The sequence below is a fragment of the Ictidomys tridecemlineatus genome, chromosome 2, assembly GCF_052094955.1.
Source record: "Ictidomys tridecemlineatus isolate mIctTri1 chromosome 2, mIctTri1.hap1, whole genome shotgun sequence".
Taxonomy (NCBI): Eukaryota; Metazoa; Chordata; class Mammalia; order Rodentia; family Sciuridae; genus Ictidomys; species Ictidomys tridecemlineatus.
Genome location: NC_135478.1, coordinates 73,462,312 through 73,487,839, shown reverse-complemented (window position 1 = coordinate 73,487,839; position 25,528 = coordinate 73,462,312). Strand labels below are relative to the sequence as shown.

Below are 25,528 nucleotides of genomic sequence, written 5' to 3'. Positions count from 1 at the left end.
GCTGATCTTTGTTTTTAAATATCATTTTACAAAGTTTATATATTGTTGCTTGAGGTCACATGAATACTAGCTAACACAATATGATATTACATTTAAATTGTACCCAGTGTATAGAACTTTATACTTATCTTATTGATAACAGGTCCAGTTATAGAACATTAAATGGTATAATTAATCTCCAATATGTTATTTTTATAAGCCTAAAATTACCATGCAACCTTTTGGAGAACACCAGCTTGATATCATTTTTTTAAAGCTTCTATCTTAAAGACTTACATACCTGGAAAATATGAACACATTTAATAATAGTAATAGTACCACAATTACATTGGTATTTTTATATTAATCAAGTTTAGCTCTTAAAGAAATAACATATTACAATATTGCAAAATAACAGTTGTTGTTTAACCATAGTTGTATAATCCTTCATTCCTTCAAGATTACTTACTCAAAAAACTTACATATATAACCAACTTACACAGATCTTCTTTACATATATAACCAACTTACCTGGGTGTGGGCACTGACAGGAGAAGAGAGGAGTGAGTGGGTGGAGGGGTACCTCAGTACCTGCTACCTTAGCAAGGGGGCAATGGTTTGAGGAAGTGTGGTGGTGTAAGTTTAAACCTATATAGCCAATATACACAGACATTCTTTATCACTTGCTTAAACCCTCTTATTTACTTAATCATATAGACTCTTTTATCCAGAAACACATTTTCCTTCTTTTAAATCCATATCTAGAACCTTCTAATTTCTCTTTCCCATCTGTTAACCTCTTCTTTATTCACATTTTGAAACAATCCTTGTAAATTTCTGAATTTAGGCAATTCATAAGATTAATAAGAGATATTTTGTTATTGCAGTACACAATTAATCACATCTGTTTACTGTTTCATGAAAACATGAACAATGTTTAAGTATATAGAATTATACTGTTGTAGGGACAGACAGAGCAAGGCACCTAAGATAGCACCAAAGATAGGGAAACCGTCTTGTTTGGTTGCAACCGGATTCAGAGGGAACATTTCTGCTGTAATCAATTAATTCCCTGAACCCCAAGTTTTGGTAATTTCAGAATTTTGCATCCAGCATGTAAGGGGAGGGACTTAGAAGTTCAGAGTATGCAGAAGTTCACAAAAAGCAGTTGTGGGTTTTTTTTTTCTGTTCTCTCTGTTCTGGGCAAGTTAACTCTTCAAGGATGCCTGGGAAAGGGAGAGATTTTTCTTCCCTTTCTTTCCTCCCCCTGCCAGCTGTTACAATGGAGCCCAGTTGGTAACACCCTTATCTTAGAAATGTAGTCATTACTGTGAATCCCAGCTCAAGGCCAGAGGTCTTGTTTACATATTTTTGTGAAAAACTAGTAAGGGGGTGTCCAGCACCTGGAGTGCTTTTTCCCAGCCAGTGGCCAAGTAAAACAGAGCAACATGAAAAGAGGAAGTTTATCTACATTGAACTCTTTTGTAGAGATTCTTTTGCTGAAAGTCCTAAATCAACCATGGTGAATATTTCTGGAGAAGGTCAGTTAAGACTTTTCTGTGGGCCTGGTAGGGAGGGGGAAGAAGGGAAGGCAGGGCTGAGAGCAGCTCCTGTGTATCTGAGAATGAGGAAGGAGATGTAAAAGAAAAATGGGAAAGGGGTTTGGGATTTTCCCTAGCAACAAAAACTTGAGCAGTAGAACAGGTAGTGCAGAAGGGAGGATGGGAGTGAATATCTTAAAAAGCTTATAAAGGACAATACTTAGTAACCTTGTTTTCAGTGATGACAAAGCAACTTTAAAGGCCATTTTCACCAGATCTCCAATAGGGGTCTGAGGGCACTCCTCAGCTCATTTGAGCTTTGGGTTAGCTACTAAGAGGACCTGGTGGGACCCAGGTGTGGGCACTGACAGGAGAAGAGAGGAGTGAGTGGGTGGAGGGGTACCTCAGTACCTGCTACCTTAGCAAGGGGGCAATGGTTTGAGGAAGGGTGATGGTGTAAGTTTTTGATCTAGTAATTGGAGGGGAGAAAGCAGGTTACTGAGGTGGGAGTGTTTGTGGAGAGTCTGGGGCAGAAGGCTAAAGGTGAGGACCTATTCAAGCCAGGCGATAGGGTGGAGGTTGATTAGCAGGGTCAAAAGTAGTGGATGAGTCTGGAGGAGGAGAAAGTTGGGGATCGGTGGTTGGGGGAGTTGGTTTGCAAGCTAGAAGAATTTGTAGAGGCTTGCAAGAGGTGCAGAGAGCAGGATTAGATTGGAGCAAGAAAAAAGCCTGGACATAAAGGATGTTTACCCATTTTTTTTGAATGCTCACAGTAATTGTAGAGATCCCTTAGAATGGAGGGATCCAGGGACCCAAAAGGGGATCATTTATTTTGGTTGTCTAAGGGATAAGTGGGCCAATCTGGGTGCTCTATTTGATCAATTTTTTGGGTTTGATATCTGGTGTCAAGGAAAAGGTTTTGAGATTATCCAAGAGGCATTGTAGAGGAAAGTCAACTGGCAGAGAGGACATATTACCCATGTTGCAAACATAGTATAAGGGAGAGGGAAGAAAACACAAACGTAGCATAGAAGAGAGGGAAGGAGACACAAAGAGAGCATAAGAGAGAAGGAGGAAATTGATTTATTGGCAAAAGGGGCATCCCCACTAGAGCCAAAAATCAGAAGTGCCTTAGTGGCAGATTCGAGCTGCATAGATTGGTCATCACCAAATCCTGACAGTCAAAGCTCTCATCCTGGATGGAGCCAGAGCCATGGGAGACTTTGGCCAAGGCTTTTCATGACCCCTCCTGGAGAGGCCGGATACTCCCAGGGCTGGAAAGAGGGGAAAGAGGGAGACAGGGGAAGAGAGAGGAAGGGAAGGGTAAGCGGTTCTCTAGCAGCCGAGTCTTGAAGGTGAAAGGACTAGGACTTTAGGAGAGCCACCAAGACCTTGAAGGTCTGGATGGGGTGTGATGCTTGTTCTCTGTTGTGTGTTCCCAGAGGTTACACAGTCCTTTGAGGGAGACCTACAAAGCCTATGTTGGTAAACTACCAGCTGGGAAGGGAAGGGAATAATTTTGAACCCAAAAGTCTAATCTGCCCAAGGAAGGAGTCCCTGAGGCCACCATAGCCTTGAAGGCTGTGGTGTGGTGTTTTCCTCCCTACGGGTGGGCAAAGAGGTTTGCCAAACAATCAACGGTCAAATCCTCCCAACACCACCATTGGGTTTAGGACTCCAGGAAGGGGAAATTCACCAATTGAAGGCCAGAGGTGGATGGATTTCTGGTGGTTGAAAAAATGGGTTCAGGCCATCCGGTAAGTGCCACTTCCAAAGGAAGAGGGACCCAAAAGTGGGTTTGAACCCTTTTCCCGGGTTTTGGCACCAATGAAAGGAAAGTGACCACAACACTCAGAGAAACCAAGAGAGCTTTATTGCAGTAGTGCAACAAAGGAGAAGAGAGAGAGAGAGAGAGAGAGAGAGAGAGAGAGAGAGAGAGAGAGAGAGAGAGAGAGAGAAAGAGAGAGGGGCCCAGCAGGAGGGAGTTTTTACACCCCAAATCTAATAGGGTCTCTGAGTTTGCAACTGCCTTGTTGGCACACAAGGGGGTTAAGTGATTATCCTTGAGCTGTGGGTTGACTGTTCAGCCTTGAGCAGGGGGCGGTGAAGTGAAGTGTTCAGTGAAGCGGGGGGCTTGGGCATTTGGGCTTGAAGCAAACAGGTGATAACCAGACAGAGGGTTTGAGTGGTTATGTCGTCCTGCAGCTAACTTTGTTTGGCATGCCCTGCAGACAGCTTACTCAGCCTGTCTTGCACCCAATACCCTTAACTATCAGGTCAGCCAACTGGTCAAATTGGGAATAGACCCTAGGGGCCCCTCCCACAGATGTATGTATCCATTGAGGAGGCTCACCTAACTGGGTAATGGCGGCCGAAGAAAGCTCCGAGCTGGGGAGGATCCAAAGACAGAGGGGGCATTGGGGCCTCTAGCAAGCCAATTGTGCCGCATTTAAGGCTGACTGAATCTTTTGGAATAGCAATTGATGCGGTGGAGTCATTGTGATGACATCTATGGAGACTTTATCTCTTAAAGAGTCGAAAAGCGGAAGCAGGTCTTCTGTAAGAAGGTGAAGCCAAGGCCTTAACCAGTTGAGTTCACCCAACAGTTTTTGTAATTTCACCAAGGAATAGGATGACTGGAAAAGTAATTGAGGCTTAAGGGGACAGACAGAATCCAACCTAAGTTTGGCCCCTAGAATTTTAAAAGGGGGGTAAGGTCTGGACCTTGTCGTTACATATATGTAATCCTCCCTTCTGTAAGAGAGTCTGGAGTTCCTTATAGGCGGAGCCTAACACTTTGGCGTCTGCTGCCCCAATAATGATGTCATTCATGTAAACATATAGAATTATGACCGATCACCTCCAAAGGGGTTGCAGGACTTGTGAAACATAATGTTGACAAAAAGCTGGACTGTTAGCCATGCCCTGGGGTAACACCACCCACTCATATCTTTGGTCTGGCCCCTGGAATTTAACAGAGGGAACAGAGAAGGCAAACTTTTTGCATCCTGGGGATCAAGGGGAACAGAAAAGAAGCAATCCTTGATATCAATCACAATGAGAGTCAAATCCTGAAGGATGGAGGGGATCCACGGTAGCCCTCACAAGGGGGTACCAATGGAAATCATCCACTCATTAATCTTTCGTAGGTCCTGTAATATTCTCCATTTCCCTGTCCTTTTGTATGACAAATATGGGACTATTCCAAGGGCTCAGGGAGGGCCTAGTATGCCCTAGAGTCAGTTGTTCTGATATTATCTCTTTCAACTTTTGTAGTTTATCTAGGGGAAGCAGCCACTGTTTCACCCATACTGGAGGGCCCCGGAGCCAAGGAATGGTGGGGACCGTAGAAACAGTGGCTTCTAGGATTGGGGGTGAGGTCTCACACGAGGTGCAGGAGTGTTCCGCCTTGATGTCTCAAAAAGTGGATCCCCCCAGTAATTGCTAAGGGAGCCTGATAGGCCAAACTGTTGTTGGTACTCCTCTTCCTCTAGGATATCATCATATATCCCTTTGTGATCTGTGGTGATGAACACCTCAGCTTCCGCAAAAATATTCTGTCCCAGCAGATTAGCTGTCAGGCCAGACGCCACCAGAGGGTGTACTTCTCCCTGACTACCATCTACATCCTTCCAAGTAAGCCAACCCTTGGTTTCTTCAGAACTTGTATCACCTCCCACCCCAATATCTGAGGTCCGGGAATCAGCTTCCATTGGGGAGGGGAACCTCCTCTTTCCTTAATACTGTCCAATCCACTTCAGTGTCAATCAAGAGATGGCCCTTCGGTGGAGTTGTCATTTGGCATCTTCATCTTTCAGCACTTGGTGGAGGCTTCTTGGGATGTGTGGACATGAGTGTCATCCAGCTCGTTGGCAAGTAACTGGTAATCCCTGAGGAGGAGCTGATTGAAAGTTTGGTTAGAGATTTTGTTAATTTGTCCTTGAAGGAATTTAAAAATGCAAGGAAGGAAGGAAAGTACAAAATAAAAAGACCCCAACTAGAGGTCCCAGTATCGGTAGAATCCAGCAGCTGATGAGGTTTGTGAAGAGGTCCTGATAGAAGTGTTGTGCCAATTGTGCTTTCTTTTTTCTAGTTGTTCCTGTAGTTGTTTCATATTATCTTTCACTATCCCTGACTGATGAGCATAAAAAAAACATTCTTCCTGTAAGAACAGGCAGAGGCCTCCTTTCTCCACTGTGAGTATATCTAAGCCTTCTGGGTTTTGTAGGACTACTGCCACTAGGGAATCTAATTGATTTTGGAGGGTAAGTATGGACTCAGTCACTTGTTGGAGGTCATCTATGAACAATTTGGACAATTGATCATAGTATGTGAGGGAGGTAGCCAAACCCTCTGTACCTGTCGCCAAACCTGCTGTAATTCCTAAAGTAGCAAGGAGAGGTATGAATTGGGTCGCCCATTTGGGTCTTATGTGTGTCATGAGGGGGATTGGTATTTCTGTGTCTCCTGGATTTATGTCTACATAGGGAAATAATAGAACAAGAGTACATGTGCCTGCCCAGTCAGGGGACAGACAGTGGTATACAGTCATCCCACATAAGAGTGATGCTTCAGAGACTGGTGGGCAGTGGGCCTTACTACCTTTTGGTAGAGAGGTTTTTTGTTGACATTGCTTCTCAGATAAGTCTCCTACTGGTATGTTTCCTGATGACTGAAAACATAATGGAGCAGCTTGTAGAGAGGGACACCTGAGAGTTTGGCTGTGGTGTCTTGAGTTAAAGAGGCCTCCTTGAGCGCAGCCTGAGAACTATTTACCAGGTATTCAGTTTTAGCCTGCAAACACAGCCAACATCCCTGTACATAGTTTGTAATATTAGTAGACTTTAAAAGACTGAGAGAGATATTGACAAGTTTAAGAGAGAGAAGAAGTAATTTGACTGTTTTTGCCTTAACCAAATCAGGCAGCCAATTGGGTATATCAATAGTCCTCTTCCAGCAATTCTTCCTATTAAATGTCCAGCCACTTGGGCATGGTGTGGGTGGAGCCAGGCCTGGGTTTTTCCTAATGGCCACCCAGTATCTATTGTTATTGTGTTCACAGGCCTGGGGATCACCCTGGTAACAGTCTTTTGGAAGGGTTTCATTAAAGAATTTAAAACCCTTCTTAGGAGGAGTTTGGCTACAGTTTGGGGACAAGATGGTACAGGAAGTCACCATCCCTGAGGGGGGGCCACTTTTCCCATGGGGTTCACCTTTAGGAATCCAGGGCAGAGAGGAGGGGAAGTTTGTACATGACTTGGCTGCTCACCCTTCTGGACCAGTGCCCTTCTCCCAAAATGGGTCCAGTATTCTGTGCTCCTCCCTAAAACCTACTTCCTCCAGACCCAGTGGGCTGGTGACCCAGTGCCCACTGGGCCAACACCCCTCCCTGTCCTTTGGAATGGAAGTAGGGGTATCACCCTTTGAGGATTGGTCATGAGAAACTAATGTGACTCCATTTTAAAAAATAAATAAATAACAGCAGCTTCTAACTCAAGGCCTGTCCTAAAGAAGGGGGCGTGACCCTTGTCCTTGGAAAAACACACAGAGCACTCTAGGTACATACCCAACCTGCTGAGTTGTTTGTCTGTAAGTAATGGGAAAGGTCTGCAGTGCCAGGTGTCCCTGACTCAGTTAGGCTAGGTGAGGACCCATGGCAACCCCCCTAGCAACCTCCAATCAGCATGAGACAGAAAATACCTGGAATGCCAGATGACCCCCAAGTAATTTATGGTGGTTGATAACATATTGGGAAACCATGTAGTTTAGCATGTACACCGCTCGTGGCCTAAACCAATCAGTTCAAACGAACCCCCTTCTTGTACTAGCCAATCACCCCTACCCAACTTGTCCCCACCATTGAATGTGCTAATCACACATGTTTGATTTTCCCACAGTATGGAATGATTTGTTTTGTGATGCTGTGACCCATAGAGTATCTCCCCAAAACCTATAAAATCTCACTGAACAAAGGACCGGGGCACACTCTCTGGGACCCTGCATTGGGAATGGTTGTGAGTCCAGGCTTGAGCTTGCAATAAAGACTCTTGTGTGATTGCATCGTATTCGGTTCCTGGAGGTCTACTGGGGTCCCGCGAATCTGGTATTAACAGTCACTGGTTCTTCCAAAGGTAGTCTTCCCAGTCTGCCTCTCATCCTCCTTCACAGGGTGTTGTCCTCTGGAATCCAGCTAAGGCCTCCCAGGAAGTTGTCAGGGGCCTACTCTGGAACCTGAGGAAACAGGTGCCACCCTCTGGCCACACCTTCCTGGCCCACACACGCGGACTATAATGCTTTCCCTACTCTTTCACAGGTTTTGTGGCTTGCATGGGGCTGATACTATGTCTGGTTTCAGAAACAGCACATGGCTTAGCTTGGTGGGTGGATACCATGCAATCCTTGGCCATTCTTAAAGTGTTTGTAGAGTCACTGTGAGAAATTCTGGGACCATGGTTGGTGCTCTTGAGAGTGAGAGACCAAGACATACGTGCAAGTCTGACCCCTGGCTGGGTCATCAGTACTCTCTAGGAGTCACTGGGAGCACAATAAACATGAGCCCTTTCCCAGGGCCAGGCAGCCCCCTAGGAATCAGCATCCTTCATGAACTAGCTGATGTGGAGCCCAGACAGGCAGGAACTGAAAATAGATAGGTGCAGCAGAATCATCTGTTTCCCAGCAAGACTTGTGATGGGAAGCTGGTCCCAGTTCTGGCATGCCCAGGAGTGCCAGAAACCCTTGGCCTGATACCCTGGGGCCCAACATATCGACTCTGCATCTACTCTATGCAGGCAGCTCCTCATCCAGATTTGCCATCAGGGATCTGGGGCCACACACTGAAATGGGAGATGAAAAGAATAGCCAGAGAAAAAGGAAAGCAATAAGGGGAAATAGGGATAAGAAGAGAGCAGAGAAACATCCATTCCTTTGTTCATTCATTCATTCAGTGGAGAGTGAGATCAGGGACAGAAAATAATCAATGGAGGGGATGGACAAGGACAGGTGACAAGAGAGAAGTCTTTATTGTGTCTGTTATTCCTTGAAGAGGACTCCAAATGTAACATTTTCAGAGACTCTACCTGCCTCAGAGACTCAGGATAGGGTTATGGGCCTTCTGGGTTTGTTCTCTACCTAAAAAAGCCTCCACTTGCCCATGTCATTCTACCAGTCATGCCTCTCATCACAGCTAAGGGTCATAGGCTGCTGGACATGGATGCACCAGTGATAAGGACTCCTCAGACAATAGCACAAGATGCAGGGACATCACCCTGACCTGCACCTGAGAAGGGTGACAGCTGCAGAATCTGAAAAAAAAGCCAAAGAATGATTCTATCAGAGGCAGGCAGGAGGCCAGAAAGCAACCCAGGCAGGGGAGTGGATGGACGCTACGCTGCCACTCCAAGAATTCCTGCAGCAGCACCAATTTTTCCCATGCCTCTCCGATCCCCGTTATGGATCAGCATCCACTTATCAGAGAGAACATTCGAACTGTGGCTTGTTTGGAAATGACTTGCTTCACTTAGCATGATATTCTCCAACTCCATCCATTTACTTGCAAATGCCACGATTTTATTCTCTTTTAATGCTGTGTAATATTCCATTGGGTATATATACCACAGTTTCTTTATCCATTCATCTATTGCAGGGCATCTAGGTTGATTCCACAATTTAGCTATTGTGAATTGAGCTGCTATGAACATTGATGTGGCTGTGTCCCTGTAGTGTGCTGCTTTTAAGTCCTTTGGGTATAGGCTGAGGAGTGGGATAGCTAGGTCAAATGATGGTTCCTTTCCAAGATTCTAAGGAATCTCCATAGTGTTTCCAGATTGGTTACACCAATTTGCAGTCCCACCAGCAATGTATGGTTGTGCCTTCCCCCCACTACATCTTGCCAACATTTATTGTTGTCTGTATTCTTAATATCTATGAAAGGAAATCTTAGAGTAGTTTTGATTTGCATTTCTCTAATTACTCTTGAATTGCTGAATATTTTTTCATATATTTGTTAATTGAACATATATCTTCTTTTGATAAGTGTCTGTTCAGATCCTTAGCCCATTTATTGATTGGTTTGTTTGTTTTAGGGACATTAAGTTTTTTGAGTTCTTTATATATTCTGGAGATTAGTGCTCTATCTGACTTTTGTGTGTGGCAAAAATTTGCTTCCAAAATGTAAGCTTTCTGTTCACCTCATTGATTGTTTCTTTTGCTGAGAAGAAGCTTTTTGGTTTGAGTCCATCCCATTTATTAATTCTTGATTTTATTTCTTGTGCTTTGGGAGTCTTGTTAAGGAAGTGGTATTAGGAGTCTTGATTAACTTTATTGCTTATTTTTTTATTCTTTATTGGAGTGTCTGTTAAAAGTAAAATCATCCAATTGTAAACAACTGAAAAGTACACAGGGTGGATCAAAAAGGTTCAGGCTGCCACCACTCATCCTCGACCCCAGGGGGATGCAGGAAAAAGCCTAGAAGAGCAAGTACGAGGAATCTCTGAAAGGAAGAGGCAGCCAGAATTACATCTAAAAGGCAGCCACACACCAGCCACCCCCAGGGCAGTACAGCCATAGTTTGGTTGCTGGTTGGAGGACTCCAGGCTGGGAATGACACAAGATTGTCATAGAATAAGCACAGGGAACAACAAGGATACAAGACAGGTAATGAAGAGCATAATAGCAGGTTGTTAGGAAGTCCATTATAGGTTGTCAGTGACCTCTACCATCACCTACCAGAATGTATTCATGGCTTCCTGTGAAGAGCTCTTGAGAAGCTGGAGCACTCTTAGGAGATGATACCATGGGTCTAAGTATTACCATTCTTGGAAGTCTGAGTTCTCAGGAGCCCCTCCTCTAGCACCTAGGTTTTCATAATTCCAATGTCGTTCCTTGGTTCCTAGTCCTAGGAATGGGGACCAAGGGCGGGCCTTCTTGCAGTGATACTCTCTGTGATAATCTGGTTTGTCTGTATTTGGATACTAATTCTTTTTAATAAATTTTTTTAGTTGTAGATGAAAACACAGAATCTTTATTTATATGTGTTGCTGAGGAACGAATCCAGTACCTTACACATGCAAGGCAAGTACTTTACCACTGAGCTACTAAAAGTCCCAGCCCTGGATACTAATTCTTTATATTGAATTCTCTCTGTTAAAATAACTGGTGTGATACACATGGAGGTTTGTGTAACCATGTATAAATCCTACTGTTTGCTGTTACTGTGAAACTGTCCTGGAAGACTAGTGCTTGTCAAAAGAAATCTTTCAAGTTTCCTAGACTTCAAAAACAACTAGTATGTCCTGAGAAACATCATCTTCATCCTGTAATAGTCTGCAATTCTAATTGGCTACTTAATATTTTGTTGCCTTGCTAATAGTTTTATATGGAGTTTGATATTTGTGAGATTTCTTTAGTTAATCATATGGGTCAATGGGACAAAACTTTATCCCATACATATAATAGAACAATGTAATAAAAGCAATTATTCTTTGTTTCTTATTCACAGTCTTTTTTTAGTACTGAGGATTAAACCGAGGGCCTCCGTTTAATCCCCAGTACTGCATGCTAGGATGCTATATTCTCAGTCTCCCTTTTAAAAAAAAAATTTATTTTGAGATAGAATATGGCTATGTTGTATATCAGTCTCCAGAATAGCTGAGATTACAGGCACAATCATGCCCACCAGAATCTTTACTATTTTTAAAACAAAGATAGTGTTTGCCAATTTTTTGGGTCTGTTTTCCTTCATGTAATTGATTTTTAGGAGCTCTTTATATATTGTGGATTTAGTCTCTTATTTGGTTATATATGCTGCACCTGAGAATTATTGTCAAACACACCTGATGTTCTGTCTGTGCAGAGCTCCTCCTGGAGCCAGAGACAAGGGACTAGAACAAAACGAAAAAGATAAAAGGGGGCAAAAAACAGAATGAGTGTCTATTCTAGTCAGATTGGAGCACTCCAGGCTGGGAATGACACAAAATTGTCATAGAATAAGCACAGGGAACACCAAGGCCACAACACAGGTGATGAAGAGCATAAAGCAGGAATCTTAGAAATACGATTCACTCAAGGAATCTTAGAAATACGAAACAGCATATTTTTTTGGGTCTCTGGTGGGGGCACAGGAAGTGTTTTTTTGGCCATCTGTTCCAGAATGTTGAAGATGGGGCCATGGGCCTCCTGCCACAGCTCAGTATCCAGGAACGCTTCAATACGTCCACGCCATGCTGCAAGTCGTGGCCGTCCCACAAACACATCATAGCCAACAGCCACGGGCTGCGGGGACAAGGATGGGAAAGTTGTGAAGATACTGAGGACCCAGAGCTGGGAACACAGCACAGACGTAAGGGACATGATCCCTTCCCCAACCTCTACGTGAGGCCCAGGTCAGTGAAGTGAACCCCAGGGCCTGACAACAGCCAGAGTAACACCACCAAGCAGGAAGCAGAAGGTCAAGTTCTGGTCCCAGTTTAGCCAGAGACCTTCTCTGTGATTCTGGGCAAATCCTGGCTTTCCCCAGAACATATTATTTCTGACTTGTGGGAGTGGCAATAGAAAGAGTTCTGCCCTTAGCCACTGCTCTACTGGCCTATCTCCTACCTGAATCAGCTCCTCCAGCAACATGAGATCAGCCAGCGACACCTGCTGTCCCACAAGGAAGGGCTTGTCCCCCAGGAACTTGGACTCCAGTTGCTGCAGAGCATGGTCCATATAGGTCCTGTTGCGATTCACCTTCTCCTCAGGCACCTGGATCCCAATAAGTGGTGCAAGCACCTGATGTGGAAGAGGTTGGGCTCAATGGTGACCTTTCCCCTTCCCAGTTCCCTGAAGGAGACTATCTCCAGATGGCTCTCCTCACCCGGATCCACAGGGTCACCCCAAAGATGCTTCGGATGTTGTCTGCATGCCAGCCCAGGTACTCTTGGATCTGAGAACGGGTCTGCAGGTCAGATGGGTACCAGTGGTCTGCTACCTGGTACTTACAGCTCAGGTAAATCAGGATGGCCGAGCTGGAAACAGGGATAGGAAGAGGGGCTGTAAGGACCCTGCCTCTGAACCTTTACCTCCCAGCTGCTTCCATCCCCCAGTGGGTCCTTGGGGCTTCTCTGCATTTGATGGATACTTCTGTCCTCACTCTTCCCTATTCTCACCTCTTTGATTTCTCCTTTTCTTCCTGACTCCTGCCCTCAAAATCCCTTCCTTCCTCTTTTTTTTTTTTTTTTAAGTTCTGGGGATTGAACCCAGGGCCTTGTGCCTAGGCAAATGCTTTACCACAGAGCTACACCCCTAGCGCTTTCCTCCATCTCTCAGCCAGACTTGTTTGTCCTTTCAAAGACTTGTCTCTGGGACAAGTCTGGGCTGCTTCCTGCTTATCTCAGCATCTGCCCTATAAGGTAGAGGCTCTTGTTCTCCCTTTTGTATATGAGGAAACCAATGCTCCAGACAGTTAAATGAAATTGTCCCAAGGCTTCACAGCTCAGACAACTGACTCTCTTGGCCCCTGGAATCCTGCATGGAGCAGGCACACAGTGGGCTTCCATGGAGGCTTTTGAATAGCCACACATGCATGGGTCAGCAATCAGAAGGGAAAGCATATTCTCAGGTTTCCTTGGACAGGTTCCTTAGCCATTGCTTTTTTTTTTTTTCCTGTGGGAGGGAAGTACTAGGGATTGAACTCAGGGGTGTTTAACCACTGAACAACATCCCCAGCGCTTTTTATTTCTTATTTTGAGACAGGGCCTCATTGAGTTGCTTAGGGCCTCACTAAGTTGCTGAGGTTGGCTTTGAACTCATGATCTCAACCTCCCAAGTCACTGGGATTACAGGTATGTGCCACCATGCTCAGCAGCCATTATTTTCATAGTCCTCTGACCTCTTGTCCTCTTCCTGCATGATGGGAGAACCCAGCAGGAGCTATGCCTTCAAGCCCTGGCACTGGTCTCCAGAGCCAGCTTGGGCAGTCTGGGGCAGGGAATATCTGAAAAGTCTGGAGAGATCCTTTCCAGCTTCCATTTGTTGAACCTACTCTCTGTCCAACAGTGGACAAATGTCTCCTTGACCTCTTCTCCAATACCCCTCAGTCTGGGAGTGGAGAAGCACTAGGGACCAGCAGAGGAGGCTATAGACAGAAGCAGGGACAGGGTGGATCAGTCCCTAGTAACAGATCCTGCTCTCCCTCAACCTTTTCCCTCACTGCCCCACAGGGTCTGCAAGAGCCCACAAGAGGAGGGGTGGGAGAGGCTGGAAGGCTCAGGAATTAGGAGAGAGGGAAGGAAGACACCTTTCAGTCAGGATGAAGTCACCATCTTTGAGCACAGGCACCTTCTGCAGGCTGTTAATCTGCAAGAACTCCTTGCTGCAGTTCTGCCCTGAGGAAGAAGTTTAAAAAAAAAAAAAAAAACATGTTGGGGCTGGGGCAGGAATTGGACCCCTTACCCTCCCTCTTTCTCTCCAACCAAGGTCCTACTGGGGCTGGGTTGTAGCCAGAGGGCCTATCAGTCCCACCCCCCTTTCTGGGCCTCCTAGGCTGAGCCTGGTGCCCTGGGAATGAGGATGGCCTCCCTTCCCTGCCTTCCAGGGACAGCCAGGTGCTGTGGGTGCGTCAAGAAAAGTTATTTAGCAGGGATGGGGAGGTGATGGGTAAACAGGAGGGGCAGCACAGTGGGTGGCTCAGCTCTTCCAAGGCCTCAACGATTAAATGAGTGCCTTTAACATAGGAAATCTGAAAACTCCTGTGATTTTTCTCCCTACTCCACATAGGAGAAAGTGTCCTCCTCCTCCTCCTTTGCAGCAGGGCAAGCTAAAGTTCAGAGAGGCTTGGACCTGTCCAAGGCCACTCAATAGCAGGCTGTGCTGCAGGAGAAGTGGCTGCTGTACAGACTTGGAGGGTAGGGGGCGCTCAGGGAGGAGCCTGGCATTGGGCCTGTGGATGCACCCGGTCTGCAAACAAGCTGACAGTCGCTCCTGGGCCACCTTTGAGAATGTGCACCGTGCGCAGCTGGAAGGGGATGCCATTCTTCTTTGCGAAGATGAAGACAGCGCGGCAGGGCTGGGACAGCAGGTCCAGGTAGAGCTCCAGGCCCATGGCGGGGTTGGCGCGGACAGCGATGACAGCAAGGAAAACGGAGACAGTGTTCTGGAGCAGCAGGACAGGGAGACTCCGGGTGGCCCCCGACATATAAGGGCCCAGACCCCGCCCCTTTTGTCAGTGGGGCGCATCCCGCTCCACCCAGGCAGTTGTCTACGCCCGCCCCGATTCTGTGTCAGGTCTTTCATTTCCCCGCCCGCTTGACCTCGCTCCGCCACCAGAATCCTGAAGAGGATCCATTCCGGGCGCTGGGCGAGGAAGGGAAGGCCCACTTCGGAGGGAGTTTCGCCTTGGGGATGCTGTGCAGTGACGTGGTGGGTGTGCGCTGGGGGACAGCAAGGCTTTGGATAGAGAGTAGCGGCTTTATTCACCCCACCCCCGCCACCCCGAGTACCAGGGACCCAACCCCAGTTGCTAATCTCACCCTACCCTGGAAATGGAAATGGGCGCGCTCTGTCCTCCTGGAAAATCTCCAGGGCCCAGACTTTAGAGGTTACTTTCAGAATTTTGTTTCTGGATTCTGCAACGAAAGGAAGAATGGAGGCAAGGGGCGGGGAAATGTGTTCTTTCACTCCCAGCTGTCAGGTGTCGCTGGAAGGGATCTAAAGCTTATTCAGTCGGGAGTCACCTGTGCAGGTGTGTCCCAGCCTGGTGGAAACCTTGCCTTATGGAAGAACTTTCTACTTTCCATGGTTCCCCAGCAGAGCAGCTGTGCTCAGAAAGCTGGAGCACGGACAGGATGGGGTCAGGAAGACCAAGAAGCAGGGGACAGGCTGGAATGACTGCACAGGAACCTCTCCTTCCTGACTCTCCTCACCCCACCCTCCCATCTTCCCAGGGGACACAGTGATAGTACCCGGCTGGGCACTGATTTTAGCTGATTCTTTCTGAGTATCTTTTCCCCTCTGGTCAGTGACCCAAGTCAGGGATCAGAACACTTCCCTGGGAGTTGAGTTTTTTGTTTTTTGTTTGTTTGTTTGTTTTTTTCCTATTTGAGATCCTGTTCTCCCTATGCTCTCAGACTGGGCTCTGTTTCAGCCTTCCAAATAGCTGGGACTGCAGGTGAACACTATATTGCCTGATTTACCCAGGAATTTTGAAATTGGAACTCAGGAGAAAGGCAGTCCCTTTGGAGAGATAACTGTGGGCTGGGGTAGCCTCCAATGACATTTCCAGAATTCACTGAGCAGGCTGGTCCCAGAGGGAGAAGCTAACACACAGAAAAAGAAACTTGGGAGTGAGGAGAAGGTTCTGACCGCAGTTCTTCCGGTGTCCTGTATACCTCTCCTCTCTTAGGATTGAATATTTACAGGAAATCCAATGTTTTTTCTTTTTTTTGGAGGGGGGGCTCTTTTTTGAGTCTAAACCAGTTGGCATTGAATTTCCACGGAAAATAATTCTGACAAACACAAAAAAAACTTCCAGGTGAAGCTTCAGAAGCTCTAATGGGCTATGGGTTCATCTTGTGTGGAGGGAAGTTGGAAGAGTAAATGTGCCAAATAGAAGTTTATATCTACTAAAGGACCTGATTTGGTCCCAGAAGATTTTGAGAGTTTCCTGCATTAGTCCACTATCAGATTCTGATAGGCAGGCTCTCCTTGGGATGGTCACTTCTCATAATCAGACCTGCCTCATAAGCTGATGGGCCTCTGCATTCCTCTGGCCTCTGTCCACAATGATAGGACCTCCCACCTTCAGGCTCAGGTGCCTAATTATGCTTTACCCTTGGCCATCTGCCCCTGGCAAGGACTTCACTTGGCCACTTAGCTTGTCTCTTCTTAGTGTAACAGTAAAAACAAATGTGATTCCATTTTGTTTTGTACTCCATTCTGTAAAACAACCATGCCAAGTAGAAGGGTCATGACTGGGGCAAGATGTTCTTTTCCTTTTGCTACAGAAACCTTTAAGAACACAAAACTACCTAATGGGCATTGTTTCTGTAACTAGGGTCATGGGGCTCTGTTTCTGTAACTGGAGTGATTGGGCTAACTGTGTTTAGTTAGGCTTCCTGCTGCTTGACTGCACTCTTCTGCTTCTGTAACCTGGCTTGCTTGCATTGGCTAGACCCCCCGAACATCCCTTTTGCAGTTTTCAGGCTTATAAGGAGTGCCCTTGCAATTGTTCAAGGCTGATCATGGGAACAGCTTTATATTCTGGACAGTTGCACCAGTGTGCTTCAATAAAGGCTTGATTCGATTATACATGAGTGGCCTGGAAGTCAGTATGAAACCCCGGGACAAAGCTTCAACTATAACATTATGTTAGTCAACTTTTTGTTGCTGTGACCAAAATACCTAACAAAAGCAACTTAGAGGAGGAAAAGTTTATGTTGGCTCATAGTTTCAGACATTTCAGTCCATGGTTGGTTAATTCCATTGTTGTGGGCCTGAGGTGAAGTAGAACATCATGGTGGAAGTGTGTAGTGGAGGAAATCTCCTTGGCTTGTGAGACCTAGGAGGAAGAGAGAAAGAGAAGTAGGGGTCAGAAAGAAACCCTTCCAGAACATGCCCCCAATAGGCTATTTCTTTCTACTAGGTCCTACCTCTCAATAGTCCATTTAGCCATCAATGGATTGATTAATCCACTGAAGAAATTAGAGTCCTCATGACTCAATCATTCTGAACAAATGAGACTTTGGGGGACATTCCAGATTCAAACCATTAACATTCCTCTACCTTCAACCTCTTCCCCTCTATTGCCTTTGTAAAGGTCGGGCGAACATCAGAAGAAGAGACCACCAAGAGACTGTCTCATGCAACAGCAAAGGGTTTATTGGGGGTCCAGCATGCTGGGGCTCAGAGCTCGCTTGAATAGAGCAAAGAGCCCTGAGAACAGCTTACGCAGAGCTTATATACTTTCCTTGGAGAGGGCAGGGAGGGAAGTTACATTCTGCAGTTTGGCAGTTGGGGACAGCACATTCTGGGAACATGATTAGCAAACAGTTCTCAAGATTATTAACCTTTCACCTTCTTTCCCCACTACAAATCTTGAGTCTTGACCTAAAATTCCTCTTGCTTTATCCTTGTCTTCCTTCTTATACACATTTTTCTCCTGTTTATCAGGTGTCAGATGGCTTCATTGCAAGGTTATCAATATCTATGCATCACTCACCTGCCCCTTGCCCCCTGAAACTTGGTTCTGAGGCCCCAAACTCCAGAAATCTCTGAAGCCAGCAGCCTGAGGTGGTCTCTTGTGGCCAACTGCTGGCTGTCCCCTCACCTCTGGAGAGACTGGGGAGAAGGAAAAGCCTTGGCTAAGCCAGAAAGAGAAGAGAAGGGTGAAGGGGAGGGAATGCTAAAATCTAGACCTTAAATTCAAAGGCAGTGGTGTGTGGCAGGGGAAGGTGATGTGACAATTACACGTCTTTGCTATGAACAATTGTTGAAGAGTGAAGCAGGGAAAGACATGGATTCTAGAAGAAGCTGGCACAGCACCCAACTAATGTAAGCAAGATGTCTTAGTCTGTCTTGTGCAGCTATAACAAAATGCTACCAACTGTGTAACTTATGATAATTTATTGGTTCACAGTTTCAGTGACTGAGAAGATCTAGGGATAGGCATCAGTCAAGGGCCTTCTTGCTGTATCATCCTATGACAAAAGTGGAAGGTCAAAGAGAGAGAGAGAGAGAGAGAGAGAGAGAGAGAGAGAGAGAGAGAGAGAGAGAAGAGAGAGAGAGAGAGAGAGAGAGAGAGAGAGAGAGAGAGAGAGAGAACAAGAGAGTGTGTGCAAGCGCAAGAAGTTGAAGTCATAGCTTCAAGTTCTTCTTGTATTTGTATTAATTTATTCTTAAGGGTTGTGTCTTCATAACCCAAATACCTCCCATCAGGCCCAACCTATCAGTGTTCTTCCATCAGGGATTAAGTTTTTAAACACATTTTTTGTGGGGGACAAAATCAAAACACATCAGAGGGAGGGACATCTCCTCCCTGTATATCCAGATCCTAATACCCTGTGTTAGTCAGCTTTGTGTTGATATGATCAAAATACCTGACAATAACAATTTTAGAGGAGGAAAACATTATTTGGGTTTCTGGTTTCAGATGTTGAGTCCATCTGGGCCAGTTCCATTGCTTCAGGCCAGGGGCAAGGCAGACCATGGCTGAAGGGCCTGGTGAACAGGGAGAAGCTACTCAGCTCAGTGACCCACCTTCTCCAGTCACTCCCCACCTGCCTACAATTACTGCTCAGACCATTCACACCCAGGTAGGCTGATTAGGTTGCAGTTCTCACAATCCAATCATTTCATCCCCAAACATTCCTACACTAACATAGGAGCTTGGGGGGATACCTCATATCAAAGCATAACACTCTGGAACCTGTGAATATTGCCTTTACACCTAAAGAGACTACGGAAGTGATTTAGTTAAGGATACTGAGATAAAGATGAAATCCTAAATTATCTAATTGAGCCCTAAATTCAATCACAAGTGTTTTTTTTTCTTTCCAGTATTGAGGATTGAATCCTGGGGTGCTCTACCACTGAGCTACATTCTCAGACTTATTTATTTATTTATTTTTAATTTTGAGGGTCTCATTAAATTTCCTTAGCTGCTGAGGCAGGCCTCAAACTTGCTATCCTCCTGCCTCAGCCTCTGGAATCACTGGGATTATGTATGCTCCACCATGCCAGGCTGTAAGTGTCCTTATAAAAAGGAATCAGAGGGAAATTTGACACATAAGACGGGAGAAGATGGAAGCAGAGAGAGTTTTGAAGATGCTACATCGCTGGTTTTGAAAATGGAGGAAGGTGCTATAACCAAGGAATGCAACTCAAAAAACTGGAAAAAGTCAGAAAACCAATGCTTCCCTATTGCCTCTGGAAAGCAAGTGACCCTGCTGGCACCAGTGAAATAAATTAGACTTCTGGTCCCTAAAATTGTTAGGATTATAAACTTATGTATTTTAGGCCACTAAGTGTGTGGTAATCTATCGTGCCAGCTACAGAGAAGTAACACATATTTTATCAACAGAAAATGGGCTACTACTGTGAAAACAAATCAACAAACCCTTGTATGTAAGTATGGAATTGGGTGATGGGGAAAGGCTGGAAAAGATTTGAGGCCCTTAATACAAAAAGCCTAAATTACCTTGTACAGACTATTAGTAGAAATATGAATGTTACAGACTCTGCCTGGGAGGGTTCCAGAGGAGTGAGAAGCAGTAGAGAAAGCCTGTATTACCTAGGGCATAAATAAGTCACCATAAGCAGACTATTGGTAGAAACATGAACACTAAAAACACAGCTGAGGGCTGGGGGTTTATTTCAGAGGAAAAGTGTTTGCCTAGCATGCACAAGGTCCTGGGTGGATCCCTGGCCTTGTTTTCTTCTTCTTTTTTTTTTTAATATTTATTTTTTAATTGTAGTTGGACACAATACCTTTATTTAATTTATTTATTTTTTATGTGGTGCTGAGGACTGAATCCAGGGCCTCGCACATGCTAGGCGAGTGCTCTACCACTGAGCCACAACCCCAGCCCTCTGGCCTTGTTTTCAAAAACAAAACAAACAAAAAATATAAGGGCTCAGAACAAATGAGGAACATGTTTTTGGAAGCTGGAGTAAAGGGAATCATTCCTTAGAAGGGGAACCTACATACAAGCAAAAATCTTAGCTGAATTGTGTCCTCTAGTTGAATGGGAGGCAGAACTTGAAATGATAAACTTGGATTTTTGGCTGAGGAGAGTTTCAAGTGAAATGTTGAAGATGCAGCCTCATTTCTTCTTGTTTATACTGAAAATCAAGATTAAAAAAAAAAGATTAACTGAAGGAAAATCTATTAAGCAGAAGAAGAAGAAAAAGGAGAAGGAGGAGGATGAGGGGAAGAAGAATCAGAATCAGTATTTGATGGTTTGGGAAATTTTTTTTTTATTATTTATTTTTTAGTTATACTTGGACACAATATCTTTCTTTATTTATTTTTATGTGGTGTTGGGGATCGAATCCAGATCTTTGCCCCATGCTAGGCAAATGCTCTACTGCTGAGCCACAACCCCAGCCCAGTTTGGGAAATTATCAGCCTGTCCAAATTTTGCAAAAATTAGGAAATTCACTGTTTGGAAAGTAAACTCTACCCTGGGGTTCACTGAGGACTTTGATCCACAGGAACTCAGCCCCTCTGGCTGTGTTTAAAATCTTGACTCTGTTGTTCATTATCTGTGATACCTTCAATATATCATTAACTCCTCTAAATTCTGGTATCTCTTGCTGTCAAATGAAATGATAATTCCTACTCTCACAGATGTGTCATGAGACATAATTTTCAAAATATCTGTAAAAATAACCAAAAACATTGCCTGATTTGATGTCAGCTTCTTCATACCTTATTCTGATCAATATTTTGTGTGCCCATTTTTCATATTGCTGTATAGTCTATTTATTTGTAATTTAAGTAGCTGCCCAGTGTTCTACCAAGGTGATGTATGACCTTGGTTTATTAATATTTAATTTATCATTATATTTGATTTCCTGAATAGGCACAAATTTATCCTCTGTCCTTTGTATGTGACACACATTATTTGCCTAACATGAGACCCCAGTGTCACTTTTCCTAATTGCTCTGGTAAGATTCACTCTATGTTCCTGGTTTAACAGTGCAACGTGGTAATGAGCAAAGGACGCTTCTAAGCTGTAGATGGGATGTGTCTGGAAATAGGCCATTTTCTGCCTGAGGGTCTCCAAGACCACCTCTGGGTTCAATGATTTCACACTGCTGACTTGTTCTCACAGTGGTTTGTACTCACATAGTCATACTTATGAGTATGTTTACCATAGCAAACAACTACAAGCAAAATCAGCAAAAAAGCAAAATAGCACCTGGAGCAAAGTACAGAGAACCAAGCACAAAGTTTCAAAGTCCTCTCCCATTGGAGTTACACAGGACATGCATAATTTCCCCAGCCACAAGAGTGATAACACATTCGAAATGATGCCAACTTGGGAATTTCTTTAGAGCCTTCTTGCCCAGAGTTTTGGCTAGGGGGGCCAGTCCTGTACTGAAACTGACACATACTGAAACTCTAGAATCTTTAAAGGGGATTGCACAAATAATTTAGGCTTAATGAGACACTCCTTTATGTTAATTGTGAAAATCTAAGCTCCTAATCACTAGCCAACAGCCAACTTTCTAAGTGGGAATTCCAAGAAACTGTAGTTAGGCCTGTGAAGTTAACTCTTTTTCTGTACAATTCACTCTCTTAGCCCTTGGCCAAGGAATCTTTAAAGCAAAATTACTATCAGTAGGACTTCATTCAGCTAGGTGAGACTGTAGTGGCACCCCTTTTCTCCAAAGAAAAATCTTACCTGGGCTTCTCCAGAAATCTCCATCATGGCTGATTTGGGGACTGTCCAAAAAAGTGTCTGCAAAAGAATTCAATATAGATAAACTTCCTATTTTTCATGTTGCCCTGTTTTACTTGGCCAGTGGCCAGGAAGATACCAGCACTCCAGGGGCTGGACACACCCTTACTAGTTTTTAGTCATGATAGTCAGGACCCACACACCATGGTACAATCCCCAAGGGTACATGAGGCCCCCTGGAAACACAGAGTGTACAAAGTTAATGCACTGGGCAAGCAGTGGGGCTCTTAGCCTTCCATGTTGGGGACTACTGACTGAGAGTTCTCTGTTCCCTCCAAATGATTCAGTTTAGTTCCTGATTTCTTAGGGACTAGTTGGTATGATCAGTTCCAAATAGTTTTGATTGTTCATGGCATCAGTTCACCTTCTCATGAGTGTGGGTGACATCTGGAGCTGTTCTTCATGGGAAAAATGCAAGAGTTGGGGTATACATATCCATTTTTCATTGCACTAAAATTCAATACCCAAGGCTGAGTAACCTTATTAAGAAAATAAGTTTATTTGGCTCATGGTATTGTAGGGACAAATGAGGTAAGGCACCGAAGACAGGAGGAAACAGTTTTATTTGGCTGCAGCCAGGTTCAGAGGGCACAGCTTTTGCTGTAATCAATCAATCCCCTGAACCCTGAGTTCAGATAGTTTCAGTGTTTTATACCCAGCATGTAAGGGGAGGGGCTCAGAAGTTCATAGTCTGCTGATGTTCACATAAAATTAGCTTTTTCTTTCACTGTTTTGGGCAAGTTAACTCTTCAAGGACAATACCTGAGAAGGGGGGAGCTTCTTCCTTCCTTTCTTTCCTCCCCCTGCCAGCTGTTACCTTGGAGTCCATTTGTAACTTATCTTAAAAATGTAGACATCTCTTTGAAGCTCAGCTTAAGGCCTGAAGCTTTGTTTGCACATTTCTTCAAAGTACTATACTGGATATGTTTGTGAAAAACTAGTAACGGGGTGAGGGGTCCAGCATCTGGAATGCTGGTATCTTCTCGGCCAGTGGCCAAATAAATAGGGTGACATGAAAATAGAAAGTTTATCTACATTGAACTCTTTTACAGAGTCTCTTTTGCTCAATCTGGGTGAAGACTTCTGGAGAGGCCTAGTTAAGAGTTTTCAGTTGAGAAAGGGGGTGCCACTTGAATTCTCCCCTTTAATGATGCTCTCCGTAATTTAATCCTTTAAATTTAAGAGCATCATTACCATTATCTTGGCTTAAAGCTTTATATAATGTCAAAACCTTAGTTGTTGTCATCCTTTCAACAGCAACTTCTATAGTGGACCCATTAGTTTTAATGCACAGTGGAGCCAAACATGGGAGCAATGAAGAGGTTAACAGCAGAATACCCACTATACCAGTTAAGCTTTTAAATCTACCAAGAGTTGAAAACCATCTCCCAAAAGCATGTTTGGGACACAAATTTTAATGCCCTTCTAGGTATGAACTAGCACATGTGCTAGTTCTCTTGTGTTGTTGGCTATATTCTTAACTGTTTGTCTATTGTCATCCATTTGGATGCAACAATCTGAGCTTTTGAACTCTCCACATATTTCTTTTTCCTCAGCCAGTAGGTAATCTAATGCCAAGCAATTTTGATAGTTAGTCACTCACATCTGGTCTATTGTGTGGCTAGGAGGTCAAAGGCTGTGGCAGTCTGATTAATAATAATTTTTAGTATAGCTTGTAAGTGAATAATTCTGCTTAACATGTAAATAGGAGTTCTATAGCTCCAACTGCCATTTTGTGCCCAGGTAGCTGTAGCATGAGTGGCAATAATCCTCTGGGGTGGCCAGTTACCTTCACCCCAAGATTGGTGACCTCCTAAATCAAGTTTCTTTCCAATGGACCTCTTTTATCTTTCCAAACAGTCATCCATCCATTGCATTCCTCTGAAGGACAGGTCCTAAATATAAGTTCTACCACCTCTTGGTTATAGTGGATTGTCTTGACATATGGTTCACATGATATCCATGGTTGGAATAGGAGTAGGGCAGAATCCCTTATGGTTATCAAAGGAAACCAAACTAAATAATAGACGAACATTTTGGTTAGCATAGGTTAAACAGCATAAATTAACAAAGCCAAACTAATAACACCAAACAAATCCTAGAAAACTTATATAAGCAAGACAAAAAAGTATCAGTGAAATTTTGTTACCCAGAGTCCAGACAGTAGGAGTTACTGTTATCAAAACCATAGCAAAAACCAAACAGAGAACTATGTATATATCTAGAAGCAAGGGGTGGCAATGCATTACAATACAACTATCTTAGAGGTTGAAAGCATTCATTAGTCCTGGTGGGAAGTTTATCTTTCACTGTGCATTGATCAGCCAGTGCCTCCTGTGTGGCTGAAACAGGGCTGTAGTCTCCTCAAGCTTCAGCCCTGCGAAGACCAGTCTGGGGTGACTGGAGCAAGGCTGTTGCCCTTCTGATCCTCAAGCTTCTCTGGTGCTCCTTTTCCTTTGGGATGGTCAGCTTCAAGGGTGTAGCAGCATCTGGAGAGCACTCCCAGTCCGCAGCTGCAGGTATGAGTCTGGTGTAGTGAATCCAGGGACCTATCTCTGCAAACTTGACTGCAGTTGGGCTGGGTAAAATAACATGGAAAGGGCCCTCCTAAAGAAGTTTAAGGGTTAAATATTCCATTTTTTGACCCAGACTCAATCTCCAGGCTTGAAGGAGTGTGCATCTGTAGTCAAACTTACTGGAAATCTTTTTCTAACACATTGGTTGAGAACCTGTAAAGTTTTTCCGAAGGCCTGAAGCTGTCATCTCGGGTTAATTCTCCTATCTCTCTTAAGTCTTCCTGTAGTCCCCTAAGAAGAGAGGGGCCTCATGTACATTATCTCAGAAGAAAAGAATATAGTTCTCTTAGTGGGAATGGATCTAATCTTTAGCAGTGTAATAGGGAGAAGATCATCACAATGTAATTTAGTCTCCTGACACAGCTTACTCAATTGAGCCTTAAAGTCCTGTTCATCCCTTTAACTTTACCAGAACTCTGCAGCCTATAGGCAGTGTGTAACTTTCATCTGATATTTAAACTCTTGGTCAGTAATCATATCACTTCTTCCCAAAAGCTGGCCCCTTGTCTGAACCAATAGTTTTGGGGATACCAAATCTGGAAATCATTTCCCAGAGAAGCTTCCTGGTTATCTCCCTGGCCTTTTTAGTGCAGGTAGGAAAAGCTTCCACCCAGTCAGAGTAGTAACATACAAAAACCAAAGTTATTTATAGCCCCATGCGCATGGTGGTTCAGTGAAGTTCACTTCCAAGTCTTCTAAAGGTGCTCCTCCTATAGTTTGGATTCCTGGTGGGAGCTTTGGCCCTTAACAAGAATTGATGTGAGCACAAACCTCACATTGTTTTCAGATCATCCAGGTGTTGCTTGTGAGCCGAGGGACATAGAAACGTTGACTCAGAACTGTCTCAAGTGCTGTATGTCCACCATGTTTTCCTGCAGAACTGTCTGATAAAGGCTGGGGCTATAGTCTCTGGGATGGCTATGCCAGCCATCAGAAAATCTCCACAATCCACCTAAAAAATTTCTTTTTATAGTCTTAAATCATTTACTTTTA

At 44.4% G+C, this 25,528-nt stretch overlaps 1 protein-coding gene and 2 long non-coding RNA genes across 5 annotated transcripts; 1 reads left to right on the top strand and 2 right to left on the bottom strand.

The window, feature by feature from the left end:
- Window positions 1-386: 386 nt before the first annotated feature.
- Window positions 387-16,802, top strand: LOC144375159 (uncharacterized). Of its 3 annotated transcripts, XR_013434638.1 has the most exons (3): window positions 1,140-1,520; window positions 10,517-13,339; window positions 14,274-16,802. It is a non-coding gene; the product is annotated as an uncharacterized LOC144375159 (long non-coding RNA). The 3 variants fall into 3 exon arrangements; XR_013434637.1 differs by having other exon boundaries at window positions 387-1,520; window positions 11,667-16,802; XR_013434636.1 differs by having other exon boundaries at window positions 387-1,520; window positions 10,517-16,802.
- On the bottom strand, window positions 9,831-14,691 carry LOC144375157 (glutathione S-transferase theta-2B-like). The gene is made up of 5 exons (XM_078038874.1): window positions 14,487-14,691; window positions 13,795-13,882; window positions 12,373-12,523; window positions 12,114-12,287; window positions 9,831-11,789 (listed from the first exon to the last, which is right to left on the bottom strand). The coding sequence occupies exons 1-5, from the start codon at window positions 14,689-14,691 to the stop codon at window positions 11,580-11,582; spliced, it is 828 nt and encodes a 275-aa protein (XP_077895000.1). The 3' UTR covers window positions 9,831-11,579.
- Window positions 16,803-16,909: 107 nt separating the features above from the next.
- On the bottom strand, window positions 16,910-22,152 carry LOC144375161 (uncharacterized). Its single transcript, XR_013434640.1, has 2 exons — window positions 21,903-22,152; window positions 16,910-17,052 (listed from the first exon to the last, which is right to left on the bottom strand). It is a non-coding gene; the product is annotated as an uncharacterized LOC144375161 (long non-coding RNA).
- Window positions 22,153-25,528: the final 3,376 nt, after the last annotated feature.